Source organism: Mandrillus leucophaeus, unplaced genomic scaffold (genome assembly GCF_000951045.1).
Source record: "Mandrillus leucophaeus isolate KB7577 unplaced genomic scaffold, Mleu.le_1.0 Scaffold175, whole genome shotgun sequence".
In the NCBI taxonomy this organism is placed as follows: domain Eukaryota; kingdom Metazoa; phylum Chordata; class Mammalia; order Primates; family Cercopithecidae; genus Mandrillus; species Mandrillus leucophaeus.
The window spans coordinates 1,186,036-1,210,433 of record NW_012101754.1 but is presented as its reverse complement, the minus strand read 5'-3'; the positions used below and the strand labels follow the sequence as shown (position 1 = coordinate 1,210,433).

The following is a 24,398-nucleotide window of genomic DNA, read 5'->3' as shown; positions in this document are numbered from 1 at the left end:
CGTGTTGATAGAACCAGAGTGGGGAGGAGGAAAAGGAGGCAGCTATGCAAAGGTATGTGCCTGTGGGTGCATACCTATACAGATGTGCAAAGGGGCATTCTAATGCAGGTGGCCATATTTGAGATAGATAAGGTTAAGGGAACAGGATAGATATGGGAAATTATGGAATATTTGTAGGTAACCCACAGTGAATCAGGTGAGGCTACTTGCAGGGGATGAGTAAGGGCTATAGTGAGCAGAGCCATCAGATAAGATAGGGCCTTACTGCAGTAAGGTGCTTACGTAACTCAGTGGACAGTGAAGAGTCACTGCATATTTCCAGATCTGAGGGATTTGAACAGGAAAACTGCAGGTGGGAAGACCACCTAAGAGAGGTAATGAGGGGCTGGCAGTAAAAATAGAAAAATAGAAAAAGAGTGAGAGACACTGTGAAGATACTTTAAAAGGAATTGAGCAACTCATTGGTTTTAAACGTATGGTACTGAACTAGCAATTTTGGTAAGGTTTAAATGGGACAGAGATGTATTGGAAATGTAGGCAATGGAAAAGTGGGATGGATCCGAGAAGAGGTTTTTCGAGATCTTTGATCCTTTCTAACCTTTGTGTTGCTGCTTTGTAATCACAAATTCAGCTCTGGCTAGCAGGATTTGGGTTTAGACACAGTGGTGGTTAATCTTCAAAATACAAGTTGGTTTTGGTTTTTTAAACAGATTGATTTGCATTTTATTTTTAGTGTTGAAGACATTTTAGTTCAATTATTCCACTTGTAGAGGCTGCATCAGGTAGCAGTTAAGTGGGCAGGGTCCAGAGCCGAGTGATCAGATTCCAACTGTTGACTTACTGGTTATGTGCCTTTTGTCATATTATTACTATCAATTGCTCTGTATCTCCATTTCTTCATCCTCTAAGTGGGCTTCTATTAAGTAAGGTAATGGTGAGGATCCAAGAGTTAAAAATAGAATGTGCTTCTAACAATGCCTGGCACCTGAGAAGAATAAAATCAATGGCGTTATGATTTCTAAAAAGGAAAAACATCGAACATTATGCAACCAGATGAATCAAAATCAATTTGGTTGTATTTTCTTGAAGTTAAAGGAGAAAAACATAATTTTACATTTTATTTGTGCTCCCTCATCCAAAATGAGGCATAATCCCAAAGGGGTCTGTTTGTGTAAGCGTGAGGGTGCGTGTGAGTGGGTGGGTAGGTGACTTCTCACTGCCTCACCTGATCTAGTTAATTCAACTTCAGAAGACATAGTAGCTCAAATAGAAGATTGCTTAGGAGTAAGTGATGTCAGAACATAAAGGTTTTACAGAAAAATCGTCAACCACTAATATTCTCAGTATTTTTTCTTGACAAGAGAATAATAAAAAATTCTCTTTTTCACAGTTTTTACTCTTTTTGCTTTTGTTCTCTTCTTTTCCATGCTACGTATTTTCAGGGAAGAGCATAAATAAAATACAGCAAAACTAAGAAAGAAGTCTTTAGTACTTAGCCCAGTCGCACACTAGTATTTTTTTCCGCTACTGCATATCTTAGAATTATGTGATTTGGGAAGTTATATGCTACAGAATAAGGAATATATGTAACACAATCCAATAATAACTTAGAAATTTATTTTTTAAATCCTACTCTTTCAAAAGCTTTCATATTCTAATGTGGCTAGTCACACTGATGTTGTGATGCTCTGCTGTTCATGCATTCTTTTCCAAAAGGATTTTTCCAGTCTTATACCATCTATAAAGCAAGTCTATGTACAATGGAGTCATGTCTCAAATGATCAGTTTTAAATGATGTGCATAGAAATAGATATTGAAATTCTTTGTAATTTCTTCAGGACTAATAAAGAGTTTAAGGATAGCTCTCAAAAATTTTTTTTTTGTCTTCGCCTATTTGCAAGACCACAATTTTTCTATCGATTACAAGGTGCTAGGTTTCATTACTCAGTAACGTCCGACTGTTTTGACAGCCGGGTTGCATTAGCATGGCCTATTCAGCTGTTGCGGAGAGATGCCAGTTGCCATGGTGAAGATTATGATGTCCCACATCCAATCTATCCCTGAGATGGGGATGGCTTTTGCAAAACCACATGCAAATATTTGTTTTCAAAGGTACAACTGACTCTTTGTGAAGCACTGGATTACTAGAGTGGATGTCTTTTCAATGAATCATCAAACGAGGATCTATTACCGCATGATTTCCCTTTTTGTTTAAATAAACTTCCACTGCCCTCTATCTCAATGCCCGTTGACAAAGAATCAGATTTCATATTGTATAATTTGACTGTCCTTTTTAGTTACACAAGTTAATGAGTTTATCTGTTTAACTTGTCTAATTTCTCTATTCGATTGCCTCAGAGCTGACCTCATATGCATGGGTTTGTTGTGTTTCCCCTAGCTCACAAGTAGAGTTTTCCATTCTCCTGTGGATAATGTCTAAGTAGCACAGATACTTCCGTGGAAATAACAATGACCCTTTGAACATCCAGGGGTGTTCTCTGAATTGGGGCTTTTCCTAAGAATATGTATCAAATGTTAGTATGAATGTTTTTAAAATATAGGTATTTTTTGTTTTGTTTGTTTTTAATTTTGGGAATACTTGTCAACTTAAGTAAAAGGAGAACTCCATTAAAAAACCTTTTAATAAAATTTCTGAGAGTCACCAGTTTGCAAAACTCTTATAACTGCCATCATGAGTGCTAATATTTGTTATATTAATTAGTTTATCGTTTAAACTAATAATTAAACTGACAGCTTAATTAGTTTAATAGTTTTCATTAATAATTTAAATATGCATATACTAGTTTTATAAAATGCCTTTTTATGTGGCTTTCTACTGCATTTCCTTTACCTTCTGTAAATAGAATACTGCAGGTTTGATAAAGCACAGAAGAATCTGAGAGAGAAAATAAAATGTGCTACTTGTATAAAATGTCCTCTTCTGAAAAAAGAAAGAGAAACAGAAAAGTAAAAGGAAACTTGGTGACACACTGTGAGGCTTATGATAACTATGTTTGCCTTTCAGATCCCCAGCTCAAGGGTATAGTGACCAGGTTATATTGCAGGCAAGGCTACTACTTGCAAATGCACCCCGATGGAGCTCTCGATGGAACCAAGGATGACAGCACTAATTCTAGTAAGTGACAACCTCAGGCCACCAGTTACACAGTTGGTAGAAGATACACTGCTACTTAAGTGACTTTTTAAGATTCATTTGCAAATTTTTGGTCATGTTGGTTCATCTTTATAAATGTTACACGCTAGAATGCCATTTACAATTTTATTTACACTATGTGGATGAAAATATTAATGGAGCAACCAAAGAAAACTGTAGTTTAAAGATGATTATGTTAAACAGTTGTCATACCCAGAAAAGTATTAGTACTTTTAATCTTATTATTATAAAAGTTAAGTAAGTACACTAGTGTATTTAGGTAAAAATTAATTACATGTTTTCATTGGATGTATTATTTTATCAGGCTCTGAGGTTCTTAATGATGCCTGTGGAAACTCAAAATCTACAAGGAATAGTTTTGTTTTGTTTTGTTTTGTTTCATTTTACATAGTAGAAATATAATTTAAAATTATTTGCATTTAACAAAAAAAAGTATAGAAAAAACATGAAGGTTGTGTACTTTGAAATTCATTGTGCAAAGTATTTAACTACTTTATAGAATTGCATCTGTGATAATTTTCAATTAAAAAGCTACACATCTTCCATAGTATTAATGTCTGTGTTATTTTTCCTATTTCTTTATGTATAACGTTTCTCCGTCTGGTGCCTCTCCTTGCTCAACTGTCTGTGTTTTGCTCTCCCATTTTCTGTTTATATTGGCATTCGATTCATTTTTAATTTAGCATATTAGTTCCAAAATAAGCATACTTTTTACTGTTTGGGGGAGTTAGTGAAAAGCAAAACTGTTTTTATTAGAAATATTTAATCATAAGAAACATTACTGGTGGATCAAAATTAGATATGAATTTTTAAATTAATGTATCTCTTATTCTTCACATATAAACATCATTCCATGAAAAGAAGTGAGGATTTGAACAATACACATAATCAAATCAGAAGGCACATCCTTTTATATTTTTATTTTATATATTTTTATCAGCTCAATTTAAAATTCAGCACTTCCTTTTTTAAATTCTAGTGATCAAATTGCCAGTAACACTGATTCTGACAGTAGTTAGTGATACAGAATAGGTTATTTTTATGTGTGGTTTTGCCATGTAAAATATCACTATTTTTCCAGCCCTTGTGTTCACTTTTTATATTTTGTGCATTGCTTCACTTTTTATTTTTTCTTCAATTCCTTTTTAATTTTTGTGTTTATCTACATTGTCCTCATCAATTCCTAACCTCTTTACTCTCTTTGTGTCTCATATCACCCTTTTTATTTTAAAATTTTTCCCTTTTATGTTTATTGGTTTACTTTTACTTTATTTCCTTTTTGATACAGGAAAAGAGAAGGTAAAACAATTCAACTACAAAAGAAAGGGGAGGCATTTAATGCCAAACATTATTTGTGCAGGTTTTGTTATTAGTTTGGACTTTCAAAGATAATTGGTACTTGACAATCTTTGAACAGCAAAAGATGTCAGTTTCTTGTGGTTCAGGCTAATACATGTATCTCTGCTCAGTTTTTTTTCCCCTTTAACTCCTTTTGCTGACAAAAACCATTTGCTGACAACAACCATTTCCTTTCTCTTATGTGTTACTGTTGTGTAGGTCACAAAGTTTAGGGATTCATAATTTCTGATGTCTTCAGTGTTCTCAAATTTTGTTTGGCCTGGGAGGATTAGAACGTGATAACTGGATTCCCATAACTCTGCTCGCTAGATGAGCTATGACACTCTGAAAGATTCATCAGACTAAACACTGATGCCGTCCATTTTATGACAAAAGTTTTCAAAACAGGACATACACCATAGCTTCATAAACATATTGCTTTATTGGACTACTTGAAAATAATTTCACTCAAAGGTTTTATGTGTTTTTTCTATAGCTTTTTTTCTTTGTGTAATTTTTGTAGTGCCAACCAAATTGGTTACCTCTAATGATAGGAATCAATATCATTTTGAGAAGTGTCTATTAGACATTGCCTTTTAAAAGTCATACTGCTTCAGAATTGAATAAGCACTTTCTAAATATGGAAGTGCAGATTTATTATGTGCACACATACAAGTCTGGTTATCTGAATAATTTTAAAGACTAAACTGGAAAGCTGAGATACTAAAAAACACTCCACCTTCTGTTCTGTAAATGTATGGGGATTTTTTTCCTTCTGTATCTGCAGTAGAAGGAGCAAAAACTCAGAACGAATCTTGAAATTTGTTCTGACACTCTAAATGCTAGTGAGACACAGTCCTGAGAAGGAAGATGAAACAGGATCTCCTTTGTAAAAACAAATCAGAAGAAAATCATGCTCACACTCAAGGGGCTCAAATTCCTATGCAAAGTTCTGGTTCACAGCTTTTCTGAGACGTTATATTGCATTTCAAGTGCACTGTAGGCCAGTTAGTTTAGTTTTGTTACTATTTCAACATTTGCAAAGAAATAAAGAAAAACAGTGGGTAAAATCAATGTTCCCTCCTCAAAATGTTCTACAAATTACATGACTATAAAATTTAATACAATTGGCAGAATCTTAGCAGATTTATAAAAGTAATGGAAATTACTAATTAACTTTATTTTTATGTCCTCTGACCTATGTAAATTGCAAAACGGTGTTTCTTAGGATGAATTTAAAGACATTTTCTTTTCTCTGGTTCATTTCAGTAGTCTCATGAATCTTATGAAAGATGTAAGCACTGAAAAATTCTTTAAAAATAGGGATGTGCTTTAGAAAGGCTGTCAGGTCGTACTTAGAGTACAGCTCTTTTGTTGTGAGGAGGGAAGTGATGTAATAATGCTATAATCCTTCATAAAAATGTTTCCATTTTTTATAACTCCCTGAATACAAACCATGGGTTAGTTATCCATAACTAGGAAAAATAATTAAAAAAAAATCTAAAACTCACCCAGATAGCACTCTAAAAGTCACTAAATAACAAAATTGAAGGCTTGAACTTTCATTTCTTCATGATTTGAGTTCAGTTCATTTCCCACACTAAGTATGAAATTATTTAGAATGAAAAAAAGAAAGAACCATCCTGCTAAACTGCCTTTGTTAAAAATTTCAGATGAATTAAGAGGAGGAAAAAAAGGCCCACTGGTAGATGAACCTTGGTGCCTCTGTTCTCCAAGGGTTTCCAGTCTAAGACCTATAGCTCTCTGGGAAGGAAAAGTAGCACAAAAATCATGGATGATGGGTAAATGGTTCTGGTGGAGAAAATACTATAGCAAGTCGACTGCTTATTGTTGACTACCATAGTAATGGAAAGATCTTTCACAAAAGGAAGTGAGCACCTAGGTAACCTCGTAACCACTCTCAATTTCAGAAGTTTATTTCTTTAAAATTCTTCTAAACATCAGCATCCCCATGAACTATGGTATCTTGTAAGTGGGTGATTTTTCTTTTCCCCCGGTTTCCTATTGGGGATGCCATGGATTTTTTCTGTGCTGTTAAACTTCATTGTTCCTATTGACAGACAATAGCTACTACAAGCAGAACAGGACTCTACAGATATCAATACGCTATTAACTATGGCAATGTTAAAACGTCAAAAGTCCCTCTCACCTTAGAAATTCTCAACCTGGTAACTTGATGTGTAAAATACTTCAATCACTCAGTGGACACCACCCCACAGGATGTCAGTTCTCACCTTAGTTGTATATTACGGTCATTTGAGGAACTTTTCAAAAAAATTCCTTCTGTCCTAAACCCATTTCCAGAGATTGTGATGTAGTAGGTATGGGGTTGAGCCTGGCCACCCTATGTTATGAACACAGCTAGTTTTAATGTGCGGCCAGAGTTGAAAATCACCGTTATATGAAGAACTGGAGTGTTCCACGAATTAACAGAGTCACAAAAACTTCTTCGTTATTCTTACTCCCCTAGGCTTTGTGACATTGCCTTATAATTATGTAAGAAACAAAGAGAGTGGAGAAATAAAATTGTGTCTCAATTAATGTGGGTATCTGTGGTTTTAATTAGCACCAGTTCCATCATGGTCAGCTCTGAATGGTTCTTCACATTTTAGTGTTTATAAGCATTCACTTTCCACTATCATTCTGTAAATTATAGTGCCTTGTGTTTTATTTTTATTTATTTGTTTATTTATTTTTGAGACGGAGTTTTGCTCATTGCCCAGGCTAAAGTGCAATGGCACGATCTCAGCTCACCACAGCCTCCACCTCCCAGGTTCAAGTGATTCTCCTGCCTCAGCCTCCCGAGTAGCTGGGATTACAGCCGTGTGCCACCATGTCCAGCTAATTTTGTATTTTTAGTAGAGACAGGGTTTCACCATGTTGGTCAGGCTGATCCCAAACTCCTGACTTCAGGTGATCCACCTGCCTTGGCCTTCCAAAGTGCTGGGATTACAGGCGTGAGCCACCGCACCCAGCCAATACCTTGTGTTTTATAATTCAGATCCCAACCAAAACCCAAGGGAAAAACACTAGTATTTTTTTTTCAGTATGATCATTTTAAACTATCTTGTATAATTTTTCTGGTTCCCATAACCACATCATTTTGGTGAATTCATAATCTGTTTGTTTTCTATATCAAATATGTGGCACCTACAAATATCATTCAGAGTGTGTGAAAGTTAGAAGAGGAAAGTTAGAATAATTATGTTTGAATTAATTAGGTTAGTGTAGCTCGTGTGGACAGGCATATGCTTATGGTTTCCCTCCAAAATTTTGTACATAAATCAGGAATTATTCTATGGTACCCATTCTTTCAAAATGTAAGGGAGATGGTACAGTTCAGGTATTCTAAACAGGAGTGAATATAGCCATCTCCCACCAAGAAGGAATACTGAGAGTTGCCAACTAGCACAGGTAGCTCCCAGTACTCAACAACTCACATCTATATTTAATATTAAATAATGGAAATGAGGAAAAAACGAATTCTTTCATAAGAATAACATAATCTCCTAAAATCCTATAGCAGAAAATCTGAGATTAGTTTACATAGTGTAACTAATATCCAAGTAACCATAGATGCCCCTGAGTATTTTTCCAGGGATAATATTCATGGCCCTGGCCTGAGGTTTTCCTTTTATATTTATGTAGCACAGACCTCTTGGGATCTTGAGAACTGTAGCATGTAATAATCAAAAGAAAGGGTGTAATTTTCTTCAACCTATTAAGAGGAAACATGTCCCTGAGAATTAAATAGAACACAATTTGTAAAGTTTGTTTTTAATTATGTACTACTTAGACCCTTGGAATGAAGTCCAAATTGCCCACATTTTTCAAATGATTTGCTTTTGTGCAATAGAGAGCCTGAGTTTGGATATTGTACTTACCCATTTACGTCACTATTTTAGTATTTTCATTTCCTGTTCTGTCCTGCTTAGAATTAGACTTAGTTAAGAAGGACTTGAGTAGCAGCAGATAACCTCACTGTAAATAATTAATAGTTCTCTTACAAATTTATCTATAATAAAATCTCCAAAATCATCAAGCAGTTATCTCTAAGAATGATGCTAGAAGACCTACTAAACATTCAACATGTAACACTGCCATGGAAATGCATTAAAGGGATATTAAGTTTTTTAATGTTTTAACATTGCTATCTTGCAAAAATAGATAAAATGCTTTTAACGATTTATCAACAGAGAAGAAACAAAACATGGAAACACAAATGAGTAGTCTCTCTGACATTTGCATGCCGTTCAGTTTTGATTAGTTCTTTCTAAATTTAGCTCATTGGCAGGTGCACATCTTTTCCTGGCTTTGCTGGCATATCATGTTGGTTCTACCACAGTCATTTAGTTTTGGAATCACCTGTTTACTGGCCTGATCTCATTGTGGTGACAAATCACACTTTCTGTGTAGAGGGTTAGAATAAACACTCAACTTGGACTTTTAAAATTCTGCTCTTTGAGAATTCACAGTTCATTTATTTTGATATCTAATGGTGTCAGAGACAATGTTTCTAGAGGCACGATTACAGGCTTGATTCTGTTTATTATCGCATCAGTTCTTCAGAATGCTGTCAGCAAGACTGCTAACATTTAAAGATTGAAGCTGAAGTACTCATTTTACCCATAGCAGAAACTTCTTACTCATAAAGCGAAATATAAGTTACTTAATTGGAATTTCTTGGAAAGTATCGGCAAAGATGATGTTTCTTAAAATGAATCAGAAAGAAATAATTACACTGTGCCCTGCTTCTTCCTGCCCATTCGTGATAGACCATGTTTATCTTCACAGCGCTCTTCAACCTCATTCCAGTGGGACTGCGTGTTGTTGCCATCCAGGGAGTGAAAACAGGGTTGTATATAGCCATGAATGGAGAAGGTTACCTCTACCCATCAGTAAGTAAGACGCCAAAGATCTTGGCCATTCATTCAATGCACGTAAAATAACAATGGCAGCAACAACAGAAAGAAAGTTCTGCAACTATTGTTTCTGCCAGTTTTTGCCTTAGTGTTCAATCTTTCGAGAATGCTTAGAAGCTGCTTATTTATCATCATCAATGTTTAGTAATACGAGTTTATCTAAAGGAAGTGTAGTACTATGTCTTAAACAGTGATTTTGCCATAGTTTAAAAAGCAACCTAGTTTACACATGAATCGAATCTTTTGTATTTCTAGTTAGAGTTTCTTGTACATTGTTTTAAAAGAAACAATATGCATTCTAAAAAAAAAGAGAGAAAAGTAAAAGGAGAGTGTTTTTAAAATCAGAATTCAAAGTGTGTGGATATTTTATTGAAAAAACAACTACTTATAATATTGAAATGTGTATCTCTTGCAAGCCTCTGTGTTTTGTGGTAATATTTATTGGAAGCTGAGCACTTTTCTAACCATACGGCCTCTTCTGAAATATTTTCTATTTACAACTAATTTGCACTCAGATATGCTGTATTCATGCATATAATGTAGTTAGAATTCATTTCTGCCACAGGTTTAAGCAGTAAAGACTCCAGTTAAAGGTGCTTTTTTCTATTATCCCTTGAGCAAAAATTGATGAAGTCTTACATGCATTAAAATATGCTCTTACGTGTCATCCTCATGTAAATTCTTTAAAACTCTGTCATTGTTAAATATCACCACCAACAAAACTATAGGTAAACATACACACACATTTCGTGTGTGTGTGTGTGTGTGTGTGTGTGTGTATCTTAAACAGAAACATTCTCCAGAGGGCCTCCCAGAAAATGTAATCGATTTTCTTCAGTCAATTTGGGAAATCCTATGACATGGAAATGAGGTTTGAGCTGTGGATTCCCTTCATGGTGAGCTCAAAAGTGCTGGCTCTTCTTATTCTTGAGCCTTCAATCTGAGTTCCCTGAAGGCTGTCCCCGCACGCAGAACTGGGTCCCACATTATGCAAATTGTGTTCTCTAGCACAAGATAAATATGCAGCATGTTGCCAGCAAGATCAAACTAGAATTCCCTATGCTCCCTTTAGAAAAAATTAAATACAAAAAGGATCACTTCCTAGAGATGCTTTATTTTCAGATACAACTCAATCTTGTTGATTTGGAATTTGCTCTGTTATTTTTGTTTCTTTATTTTCTTCCGAAGTAATATTTTAGAGGCCTCAACATTATTAGATGCAGTGTGTCTGCTGTAGCTTCTAGTTCTACTTTCTGTTAATAATTGCATCACAATGCTGTACTCTGATACATACGTTGATAACAGGGAAATTGAAATGTTTGTCTTATCATTGTGCTGCTGAGAGAGTTGCTTTTCATTTTTTTATTTTTATTTTTTGTCATGAGGGGTTGTAAATGTATGCTATTCTTTTTTAAAGGTAGGGTATATCATTCTGAGTATGAGTCTAAGCCTAAAATAAAAGTACTGATTATGCTTGGTGCTGGCTAAGCATCAGGAATAGAAACAAGAAATGCGTTAACTGCCAAGTCCAGTCACCTGCATTTTGAATACGGTTTCTGCACGCAGGAATCAGATCTCATGAGGGTCACTGAGGGCAATAGCATTTGCCCAGGGTGAGTCCCAGGAACAATTTCAGCTTATTACTGGGTGTGTTGTTCTCTCCTCTCCTCCTTCCTTCTGATTCTCCAGTTGCTTGGCTTCCAGGCCTCCCCTTCGGTGTCTTTATTCTCTGACTTACAGATGTTGGTTTTCTCCTCTTCCCATCCTTGACTCCTTGCTCTGAACCCAAAGTCTGGTAAGAGACACAATTTACTCAGCCCCTACCCTAAGAGATCTCCTCTGCCTAAGCCAGGCCCTGGTACGCCTTAGCCATCTTTAGAAAGAGGACTTGGATAAAAACCAAAAGCAATTATGAATCTGTATTAGTACCTCCTAATTAAACTGCTCTGTTTATTTCAATGTAAAAAAATTTGAACTTCAAATATTTCAGTACAAATAATGTTTATTTGCAAGTATTTATTCCATAATTTGTTACTGAGGCCCTACTAAAATAGTAATATAGAGCAAATATAGCAATTATTATCCTATATAATAATAATAGCTATACCTATACAATAACAATAGTGGTGATATTTGTACAGTCCACTCTGCCTAGCACTGTTCTAAGCACTTTACCTGTATTAGCTCATTTAATTATCCCAATAACCTTTTATAAGCAAATATTATTAAAATAAGGACACTGATAATACAGAGAGTTTAAGAATCTGTCCAGAGTCACTCGGGTAGCAGATAGAAAAGATAAGATTGGAGCATAGTTAGTATGACTCATTAGCTTACATTTTTAACTGTTTTATTGTACTGCTTTTATGTGCCAGACATTTTTTCCTAATACGGTCTGACACCTTTTCTAACAAGAAGTTATAAACACATTATGATGTAATGAAAAACTTTAGGGAATTGTTACCTAGGGAATAAACTGTATTTCAGTGAAATTATTGAGAAGTATAATTTCAAACATAATCTGTTTCTGTTAAAGATTTTTGAGTAAAAATTAAAACCATAGAAAATTTGTCAAGAAAAAATTTTGATATTGTATAAGGGGTATTAAATATTTTTGATATTTATTACATTTAACATTTGAGCTTTAAGTTTTAAAAGCCATGAGAAAAGTTGTTAAGTCAACTAAGAAGTTTTGAACTAAAATGAGTACATTTTTGAAAAAATGACAACTCCAGTCAAGCTCAGATTTAACGAAAAAAGTTAGTGGAGATTTAAATTTGAGAAATAAATTCATCCATTTTAAGCTATGCCAATTTTTTAAAAAATTAATTTAATTTTTGTGCAGTGTAAACTAGTGTCTAATATGGAATTGATGTTTTTGAAGATCCATAGGTTTAGATGTAGTCGATAAAATAGTAAGGTCATTTCAGTTGAATTCTGGTGAATGAATATCACAACGGTGATTTGACTTGAGGTGTATCTTCCTCTATTTTTATTTCAGGAAGTAACTTTCATAGTCCTTTGCTATCCAAATAAGATATTTAATGTGTCAGATAATTCCATCTTCTGGAGACAGAAAAAAAAGTACTTGACTGAGATGTAAGTTCCCATTTCCAATGCTAAAGGTGCCTGTTCTCTGGGGGATTTTTCTTCAATATGACAATAGTTATTTCTGTTGTGTTCCTAATGATTGCAATATAGTACTTGATATTGTGTTATAGGAGATTTAATGTCAGATACAAGCCATTTGATTGAAGGTACAGTGTGGGCTACAAGGACACAGAACAGAAACTGGCAGAGTAATAATTCTGCCAAAAATTAGACAGTTTAAAATGATATTTGTGAACCAAAATGTACTTTAACCACCTATAACTATTTGTAGTGATGAGAGAAGCAGTCAAGTTTTTTGTTTGCTTGTTTGTTTTCCAAACCTGTGACTTTTGAAAGACTAACAAAATCCTCCATAGAAAGCCAAGGTTTGGAATGTAAATTGTAAACAATAAGGAAAAACTGGTAATGAAAGGAAAACGTCATTCGTCATCAGGGCAGGGATAAAGGATAGTTGAAGTGCGAATGTGTTTCTGGCATAAGAAAGATGGAGAAGAAAAAGAAGGATGGAAAAGAGACTGATAATACAGTGAATAAATCTCTAGGCTTTATTCCAAACCCCTGGGTCCTGGATCTGACAACCAATATCTGTGTTAAAACTTCCTAATCTCTCCTAGTCTGTCCCCTCATCTGTCAGATTACAGGATTTCTCTTGAATCCTTCAAGTTAATTGTGGGGTTTAGAATTCTGGTTTTAGTCTGATTGATTTTTCTGAATGATAAGGTAATTTTACATAAAATGCATAAAGATTCATTATTGGTATTTTATCACAGGCTGGCATTTATGAGAATATTATTTTCCTCCTGGTGCCATAAATGCTTCCATGTTCTAGGTGCAGGCATCTGGGCGGTCATAAGTGCCAGTGTTCTCCTGAAATTAGCATCTCATCTGGGTCTGTTGACCAGATTGTATAGGTGGAGAGAAAGATAATCCCTTTTCATGTTAATTTTAAAAATAAGCAAGGAAAGTGCACGGCTATCATGTTTTACAAATATTAGGGCTCATGCGAATCACCTGGAAAGCCAAGAAAAGTATAGATTTCTTGGATCACCCTCTAGATATTTTAGTTCAGTGGGTCTAACGGGAAGCCCAAGAATCAACAATTTTTAAGGGTCACCCTCCCTCACTTCTGTTGGTTGTTCTAAAGTTACTATTTCAACCGTGAACAACCACGCAACAAGCATTGCTGCAATGGTCTCTGGGGGAGATGGTGATAACGTTAGACCAAGGTGATGGTAACAGAGTTGGTGAAAATCAGTAAATGGACTACCCAGGCACTGAAACTAAATATTTGAATTTTCTAACTTTTCTTCCACTGAGCTGAAGTTTACAGAAGTTTGAAAGCAGACCAGCATACTGCTTCACTTATGCAACAACCCAGAACTTCTGGAATAGGGGCTGGTCACCTCTGTGGGCTGGCATTACCTCTCCTACCTATCGATACAGGATGAATATGTATATATGCGTGTTACTTACTCAAGGAAAGCAAGATAAATGCTATGTATTCCTCAATAAGCATTTTCAAGGTCCTCAAAGTCTTATCCACTCTACATAAGATAGTGTTCTGATACCATATCTTTCAGGAGCATTTTCAAATGAGCGTCTTCTACAAAAGTGGTTTCACCTGCCCTCCTCTGTGCCAGCAGGCTTCTCTTATTGATGTGTCCTGAGTTGTGTTTCTGTCTGTCCTTAGCTTTTCAAAGGCACCCAGGCATGAAAGCATCCAAGCTACTCACCTCATCCTTCCATGAACTGTTCATCTTCTTGCAGGATCCATAATTCTAGCAAAACAAGGTGGAACAATGTTAATTTCCTCTTGACATTTATTCCTCTGTTCATTGCTGAAGTTTAGGGTATAGAAATACAACTGCTCTGTGTTATCAGTGTGGTACCTATCATACTTCAGAGTCTTTCTATTCTTCCCTAAGAGTTACACACCCAAAGACATACATGTCCTTCACCTGTAAGTCCACACCCATGGAGTATTGCGTGAATTCATTGCCCATCCCCGGCACCTGTCCTGTCTCTGAGTAACACTTTTACATGCCTATTCTCATAAAAATGTCCGCTATTTACTCAGGCATTGGCAGGGCTTCGTATTCCTCCTCCCCCAGGTTTTATGTTTATTTGTTTTGTTGTTGTTGTTTGCTACCAGGCAGCACATGTGCTTAATCAAATAAACTGAGCTCCAGTGGCCATCACTGGGCATCAACATCTATCGCAGGCAAACCAAGGACCTTGGCAGCATTTGAGGGTTGCTCATCCTGGGGAAGAGTCTTTCATTCTCCTTGGGAACCCTAAGGCAAAGCTATACCAAGTTCATCTAGTTACACACAGGTGCCCCTTCAAGAATCGAAATTCCTCTATTCTTCATCTTTCATTCTTCATCTCTCTGAACAGGTTGGTTTCTTTATCATATTTTAAATTTGAGATGATTATTAATCTCTCCAATTATTATAATAATCTATGACACTATGCATGTTTTTCTGCACAAACAATATCTAACACTTTTTGAGGATACATATACACATATACACACATATATAATTCCTATATGTATGTGTATGTTTCATTGGAATTATGCATTCTGTTCAAATTATATGTATACTTATCCCATGATTATGAGTGTTTCTGTTTATATTAATAAAATGTTAAATAACAGTTTTAACATCTGCACATACTTTAAAGCTTTACTTGTTACGTTTTAAAATTTTTTCTTTTTTTTTTTTTTTATAAAGCTTTTCTGTGACTTCTTTCACTTTACACTTCAGTTGGATATATCTGCCAGGTTGAAATGGCTATTATCCTTTCTTGGTATCTTGGCTAAGATAATTTATAGTAATAATAAAGCAAGTATGATACTTCAGCTAATTTTCCCTCCAATGCTAATTTCAACATCCAGCATTCATGTAATTCCCATGACATTGAATATTGATGCACAGAATGTAATTGGTTATGTCCAAGAATGCCATTATCTACCTAGGTTCACTAACTGGAAAGAAAAAGAATTTGAGAAACAAATACAGCCAGTAAACTACATTTAACTAATTATAAATCATCTTTTGGACATCCAATTTTTTATTTGTTAGGCTGAAGCTAGATAACAGAGATAAATTACTTTGATACTCTCCAGATTCCAGTGACATTTTATGGAAAATAAAGAAAGACGATACTTTATGGAATATAAAGAAAGACATTGGATAGTGAAAAAGATACGGACAGCCTAAGAAAAAGAAGAGGCAAAAGGATAAATATAAAGGAAAGGAGATAATAGAACAGTAGTAGTCAGATGCTTTGGCAGCATTGTGGAAAGAAAAGAGAAAAGAAGAGAAAGGAGAGAGGATGGGAGGATGAAAATGGAAGGAAATGAAGAAAACCCATCACAAGAAGAGAAAGGGAGACCTTGTTTTCCGCTCACTCCACCATGTTCCTGGAGTCCACCTGACTCCTGATTCTAACTTTCTACATGGTGTGGAAAAACAAAACCATCCCTCTTAAAGCCCAACCTAGTCTCCTACCATTCCGAAATTACCTTATCTGTTATCGCTCTTTGCCCACATTCACCTATTTCCCCGTCCTGAAAGTCTTCTTCTAGAGTGATGGCTATGCTTGCTTCATGTGAATTTCAGGCAAAACAAAGAACAAACAAACAAACAAAACACTATGATCATAGTTAACTTCCAGAGGATTTCACTGGTGACAGTGAGAATGAGTGGAAAGGGATGTCAGCAGTATCTAAAATCTACTGCAATCGTCAAAATGAGGATAGGTGAAAACTTGAATTAAGAAAGCAAACTAAGACTTGAAAACTACAAAACATTTGTCATTGTGTTTTCTTGGCTTGTTTTTGGATAATTTTGTGTGTGTGTGTGTGTGTGTGTCTGTGTGTGTTGTGGGGACAGGGATTCTGTGTGATCTGAATGCCTTTAGGTGAGACATGTACTCCACTGCAGCCAAATGGTAACCACTCCTTAATTGTAGAAAGGAAGACACCACACACACAGGCTCCCTTTGTTTCTAAACATATGTTGACTTTGTTTATGTGCCTGCAGACACTAGTGTCAGCAACTCCTGAATTGAGGGGGTGGAAAAAATGAGAGATATTTAAAAGTTTTCTGAGGGACTGTGGAAAGAACTTCATGGTTGTCTGGGTTGGAGATAGCAGAGTCAAAGTTCACCTGGTAAGACTAGCTTAGAACTAGGTAAGCTGTGATGCTTTTCACTAAGAAAATAAAGCCCAGAAGCAGGATGGGGTGGGTGGATGGAGTAAGATGCTGTATTTGGTTAGGGACTTGCTTAGTTTGCCCACAGAACATCCAAGTGGATTATAGTCACAGAATGACTATTGGATGATGGTGACGCTCATTGATCCTAGAAGGATCACGTCTCAGGGCTGTTTTGGGAAAGGTATGCAGATAGAATCACTCTGTGACAGATAGTAATTGTTGTTCTATTCTTCCCGCGTGTGAGACAAAGATGAACATGCTGGTTCAGTGACATCAGCATAAAGTTAGATATTACAAAGAAGTTTATTAAATAGCATGAGGCCTTGAGAAATCTTTCTCACATATTTTGATTCTTAAGTATATAGAATCTATATGGTCAATTTTGGATGCTGGATAATAAAGCAGAATACTAGCTGAATTAAATTCAAAACTTGTGTTTCTATAAAATTGATGCTAATAATATATGAAGGGAATATCAGGGCTTCAGATCCTCTCATAGTGGTTCATAAACATCAACATCTATAAGACTTACTCAAATGGTTTTGCAAATGGCCTGATCTCAGATATTAACAAAACAGAATCCAAGACTCCAATTAAGTGGTTTCAACATGCCTCAAGAATCATAATTTTGAGGGCCAGGCACAGTGGCTCATGCCTATAATCCCAGTGCTTTGGGAGGCTGAGGTGGGGAGATAACTTGAGCCCAGGAGTTCCAGGATGTAGTAAGCTGCGATCACACCACTGCACTCCAACCTGGGCAACAGAGTGAGACTCCATCTCTAAAAAACAAAAAAGGAACCATAATTTTGAATATGTATCCCAGGCATGACTAGTGCTGGTGACTGAAGGAGAGTATCCTTTGCCAAACCAAGGTCTAAACTACTTTCCCACAAATCATGACTTTTCAACTGCCTACTTTTATGTGTACCGTTGGTTATTATCAATGCTGTTATTATAATTTATAAATTCCTAGTTCAGTTCAAGCCCCTTGAAGTAAGCAGAACGACATGACCATACATAGATCTCACCTTTTCCATTAACCAGATGAGTTGGCCTTTGGGGAACCCATCTCTTTGTTTTCACTCTGCATATTACAAAAATGACAACCAATTACGTAAATGTCAAGAAGGCCAATATATCATACAGTAAATGACAAATCGACGTTAACATTGAAACAACAATTAATAGCCACTAAAATATGAAGCAAAATTGTGCATCTTTAAAAATTATACACACATATAAGAGGACTCATGACTGAAATCTCAATATACCATCTATCCAAGTTGAGTTAAATTATTTTCCTTTTTTAAAAATAATTCTTCTTCTTCCTACTTCTGGGAGGGAGAGTGTATGGGAGCTACCTGTGAGGCACTGTGAGAACCCTGGGCTCTGAACAGATACTGGGTATTTATCTTAGTATCCTCAGTGCGACTCCAATAACTAATCCCATTTCTTAATCACTTTGGAATTATAAGAACAATAATTTATTTTAGAATTTCACAGAAATATGAAAAAAGACTTCAGTTTTCTTTTTTCTAGAGAAACAACTAAAACAATTCTTACTGAAAAGCCAAACTAAACATTTTTCTTCACATGTTGTATACTAAAATTTGGCAAAATAACTCCCTCAGTACTTTCATTGTTTTTTCTTTTTTATGCTGTTTGTTTCTGCTGATTTTAAAACTATAGTTTTAAAACTGTAAACTGTTGAAGCAATAGTGTTTATTTATTTGACTAAAAATATTGGCTACATTTTTATTCTAATATGACCTGTCCACCAAAAGTGATCTAACACATTCTAGAGCTAAGAGAAAAATAATGATGACAAAGATAGACGCAGATGCAGTCTTGTGAGACCTAAGAGTTTCTACGGATGTGAGTTCCATGCACACTACATTTTAAGTTTGACTTCACTACGTTATGGAAAGACATATTGTGTTCTGTGCTATTTAGGGTTTCACTAAATGTTGGTTGTTGGTGTTAAGATAATTCATCCAGCCTGGAATGCAATTTCATGGAAAGGGTGCACAATATTCTTTTCAGCAGAAACACATTAGATCTCTGAAGGGTTTTGTCCAGGGTTAGACCTTGGTTTTAAGATTTGACCACTCCACCATGTTAAATAAAGAGAGATGAGTCACACGTTAATAAGCATGTCCCAGCCCATACAAAAGCACCATAATTGGTTGCTATTTGCTCTTCCAATAGAGGTAGAGACTGAATGGGAATAACGTATTTTTTTTGTGAGGCTTAAGAATAACTAGATTTTTGTTCTCTGACAAGGTAGAAATATTTTATTTGGGCATTCACCCTGGCTCCTATCTATTATTTAGCAGAAATCATTATGTGGGCAAAAAAGATATATCATTCTACTTTACTATTAAGCTGACACTAGTGTCTAATGGTACTAACCCAATAAATGGTGAATATTGGTTTATTCCATGAGAAAAGCATCTGTTGATGTTATGAAATAAATTAACTGTGTATGCCCTTCATGAGGAAACAATGACAAAGAATTGATACTTAATGACTCCCGGTTAATGTAAACATCTCCAATGAACTCACCTGCCTTTCAACTGTGGACCTTTTCTATTACTGTTTCTATTACCTACACCTTAGACCATGTGCAAAAGAGATGCCTGTCACAGCAAATTATTTTCTATGGTGGGCAATGCTGTGTTATGGTTTAAAAGTATTGGATTCCTAGCTGTATTTCAGACATAGCTTTGAAGAAATCAATGTCTTTCTTGCTTATAGGTAACGAAGAATAAAATTGTAACATGATGATATATTACCTTTGAGAGTTGTCTTATGACAGATGACTGTTGTATTAGAAGTGAGGTAAAATGCTTACAATGCAAAGATGCAAATTTATTTGCGAGTGCCTTCTTTGTGATCAAAATGTGCTCATATTCTTATGGTTGTATTAAATGATAAAATAATGGTAACAAAATTATGCAACTCTGGAAGAAGTCATAACCTCAACCACATTATTATTTAAATATTGCCATTTAACATTTCACTTTCTGTTTTATAATCATAAATTGTTATCAAAAGAAGTAATAACATTTTTGTATTAAAATTATCAGTAGTAATTATTGAATAAAATTCTTCCTCTCGGTATATAGTAATAAATAGATATTACCGGTTGGATAACTCTGCCTCCCATTTAATGGTAGCCACTATGCCTAACTTCTACACTATTTTTCAAAAATATCAATTAGAAACCTGTATTTCTAGCAATATTAATAACAGAAAAATCAACTTTTAAACCATTCAAAAGTTGTCTAGACAATTTTTACCTAGAGGTGAAATAAGAAGCATTCTTTTAATGTCCATGGAGAAATAAACTCTAACTTGAAATATTATACTACAATAATAAAAATTATTAAGAAATTTTTCCACGGATGGCGTAAATGGTTTAGCTATTTTCCTAATGCAGTTTGAGTCATTTGAAAGACAGTTTTACAGAGTTAGCAAAGCCAAATGTATACCCAGGAGAAGGAGCAGTGAGACTTTATTTAATTTAAAATTACATTATACAAGAAGGCTTCCACACTGAAGTGGATAGACAGAAGAATTACCTGGGGCAAGAGTTCCCCTGTGTTTAAAAAAAAAAAAAAAAAAAACTTGTAGGAATTTGAATGCAGACAAAGGTATTATTAATTTTTATGCATCATTCATACAATAACAACAACCATAAGAAGAAAAGAAAACCATGTCAGCAATATGTGGTTGTTTAAATGCAAAGTATGTTCAATTATACTCTGGTCCTCTGAGCCACAAAAGCCAGTCTTTATTTTACTTTATGTTTCATGGTCAGGCCTTCAAGTCAATTAGAAATCCCTCAGACTTTTCAAATCATGAACTATCAGGTCCAAAATATGATGCTATTTTACATTTTTTATAAATAATAGCTTCATTTTGTTATGTTTCTAATAGTGATTAGAAAACACTGCTGAATGTGGCACATAGCAGGACTTAATTTCAATTATCGGATATTCCAACCATTTTCTTAACAAGAAAGAGACTTGCCCAGGGGTCTCCTGAAACATTTCATATCTGGCAAATGATTAGTGTATACTAATTTATTCAGTGGTAGAACGTTAAAATGAACTTAACCATTCTGTTCAATGTCTAATTGCATTTTCTATTGATGTCAATGTTTTACCTAGAAGCATTTAGTACTTTAAAATAGTTTTGACATCTAAAAAGTGATATGTTGCATTCTTGATTATGTGAAATGCTGACAGTAAGAACAGCAAGTTGAAGATGAAGACACATAAAGCCCAGGTTGTGCAAAGGTAGGAAACCTAAAGCCCGGAGTCACTGTTAATATATTAAGAAATTATTATCGTTAATGTCACTTCAAAGTGAGTTTGTTAAGGGTAAGTCTACAACCTGAGGGGTTGAATGCAGAATACATGGGTATGATACCACTAGAGAAAAGTAAAATTAGTTTATTAAGTATGTTGTGTGTGTGTGCATTTGTGTACAATTATTATATAATCGTGAACTACTAAGACAAAGTCTTTGCTACACAATGAAAAGGGTACACACATAAAATCTGTTATTCTGATATGTACTTATAGGTATTTTTCTCTTTGTTATAGTTAAGGGATTTTCCTGCACACTCATTTGTGGAGGCTGTGAAAATAAAATCCATCCTTAGGGCTATTGTATAAGATTTATAATTCACAACTTCTGATATTTTTAACTCTTCAAAGGCAAATGACTTCTAGAATTCATTTCTTAGACAGGCTACAGAGTGGGATTGATAGGTGGACAGGTATCATGGGAGGAGAAAATACCAGCTCAAAAGATTGAATGAGAGCTGGCAACAGGACCAGCACTTATTTTTAAGCATTTGGGCCTCTGAGTGACCTTGAGAATTCTGAATGACTTTTTACAACACGATGATGACATTTGAAATGCTTTCCAAGAAATGGGTAAAACACTCTATTGCGTTTTATCTAATCTTCAGGTATTGTGATTACATTCTGGCAGAATGGTGGCATTAATTATACTAGGTCAGCAAACATCACCATGTCCATCATATACACATGAGGAACAAGTCAGAATTGCAACAGCTCTGCAGTAAACCTGGTGGGTTTAGTGCCAGCGTCCAGTATTCTCCTCTCTCTGATAGTTCTTCTAATACCATACAGAAATCTCAGTGATGAAACATCACTTTAGCAGGGAATGAATGAATGCTCTTTCTTTTCTCTTATATGCTTTGGGATCACTCTTAGAAATCTTCAGAAGATTAAAATTATGATAACAGCAATAAGTATTTATATTTATGCGTGCATGCAGATACATACTTGTTACAATCTCAAATAAAGATTCCATCCAAACACATGATTCTTCTAAATTGTACTCACACAGTTTGAGTACCTGTAAGATATCTGCAAATGTGGTTAAAGGTAATAATTTCTAACATTGTGTTTGCCTGCGTTTAGGAACATATCTCAACAGTACTGTAAGGTAGAATAGTTAGTTTAAATGAGCATTTTTATCTCATATCATATAATAGTGATTCAGCAAATATGATGGTTGTACAGAGATGTTTGGGACTGAAACCAAAACTGAGCCATCAATGCATGTAATAATTTTGAGGTCACATAATGAGTTCGAAATAAAATTAATAGAGAATCCTTTTCTTTTGATGAGGAGTTAAAATATATACAATGAATACTTCAGTATCAATCTGTAATTTTTTTTTATTCCCCAAAGTGATTAGTAGTGAGGGCTATAATGTGGGGGAACATTTAAAATATTTATATGGCCACGCATGGTGGCTCACGCCTGTAATCCCAGTGCTTTAGGAGGCCGAGGCAGGAGGATCACTTGAGGATAGGAGCTTCAGATCAGCCTGGGCAACATAGCAAGACCCTGTCTCTACAAAAAACAAAATTTTAAAAAAATGTCCAGGTGTGGTGGTGTGCACCTGTGGTCCTAGCTATTTGAGAGGCTGAGGAGGATCACAGGAACACAGCAGTCAGAGGTTACAGTGAGTCATGATCATGCCACTGCACTCCAGTCTGGGAGGCATAGCCAGGACCTGTCTCTAACGTAAAAAATTAAAAATAAAAATAAATCAATAAGTAAATAATACACTAAAATAGTTTTGTGCAGATGTATCTGATATGTGTGCTATTATTGCTTTCACTATGAAGAGAGAATTTGTTGGTAATAGGCTAGTATTAAAGTCGCTTCTTTCGATGACTGTCAGTCCCTTTCCTTGCCACTCCCAAAGGGGTGATGAGGTCAGATATTTCCCCATGAACCAGAATAGACAGTAAGGTGACAGAAAGGTCATCTTGGAAATAGAATAAGAGAAACAAGGTGGCGGGCCAAGATTGGGTATCCTACACACCTCCGATAGTTATTTTAATCTCTTTATGTGATCATCCCAGGTCATCATATGACTGGGCAACCATCTCTCTCACTGTGTCTCATACACCTGCATCAAGCGAGGTGTCCCTAAGTCCTAAATATTCTAAATAAATAGCACTTTCCAAGTATCTGCCTATTTCTGTAGGATTCCCTCGAGGAAATTATTAATTTCCTTACCATAGTCATTAATGCAGCAGACATTGATTTAGGGTAGAATTTGCTTCAATTGCTGGTGTTTAAATAGTAACCTAAATGAAATTGTTAGTTTCCTGTGAACATAATCAAGGACACCAAGCTTTCTGGCATTTAAAATATTTCAATTATTATCTGCTAAGCAAAACATCTATTTGCATATGGTGTTGGGAAAAGTAGGTATCTGTCATCATGTGTCCTTATCTTGGGAAAGGTGGATAGGGTAGGGAAGAAATGAGGAGTTTTGACATCAAGTATTCTCCTTGTACATCATTAGGCCTGTTGTGGATCTCTGAGCCCTGATTTTCTGTCCTGACAAAGATATTTCCTTTAAGAGGGTGTCATAAAACTTAAAGAAAGGATATAGTTAAAAGCACTTACCCCCAAATCCATACTCAAGTATTATGACTGTGTAGACAGCCCCATGTATGCAAAGCGTGTTACTGTTTCATATTGTCTTGTCATTGACTTTTGTCGGCAAGTAACTTGGGATTGTTTTTTTTTTTCCTTCAAGAAAAGGATAAAATAGTGTTATGCATAAGAAAAAACCCATATTCTTCGTATGGAAGGTTATTTGGAAATTCTACCATTAGAAATATTGTCATGCTTGTGGGTAATTAGGAATTATGATATGTATTAATGTCTTATTGGAAGGATTGCAATGATATGAATAAGGTTGAAATACATAGACCCACATTTTCTTGATGTCAGCTTTTCTTTGAACACTCATGTGTTTTGGCGGCTGGCATTTCAGAATTGCAGTGATATTGATACACACAGCAACCAGCCTGTGATGCAATTATTTTAGTAAAATAAAAACACCTCAGTAGCATAAGTGTAATTTCAAATGTTACTTTATTTTTGCTTCTTTTTTTTTTTGAGACAGAATCTCGCTCTGTCGCCCAGGCTGGAGTGCAGTGGTGCAATCTTGGCTCACTGAAAGCTCTGCCTCCCGGGTTCACGCCATTCTCCTGCCTCAGCCTCCCAAGTAGCTGGGACTACAGGTGCCCGCCACCA

The 24,398-nt window shown here is 35.4% G+C and overlaps 1 protein-coding gene across 1 annotated transcript in view; it reads left to right on the top strand.

Moving 5' to 3' along the window:
• FGF14 (fibroblast growth factor 14) overlaps nt 1–24,398 on the top strand; it is a 719,779-nt gene that overhangs the window by 557,919 nt on the left and 137,462 nt on the right. The window contains exons 2-3 of the mRNA XM_011977221.1: nt 3,026–3,136; nt 9,329–9,432. Coding sequence (XP_011832611.1) covers nt 3,026–3,136; nt 9,329–9,432 — 215 coding nt within the window. The remainder of the gene's footprint in view (nt 1–3,025; nt 3,137–9,328; nt 9,433–24,398) is intronic.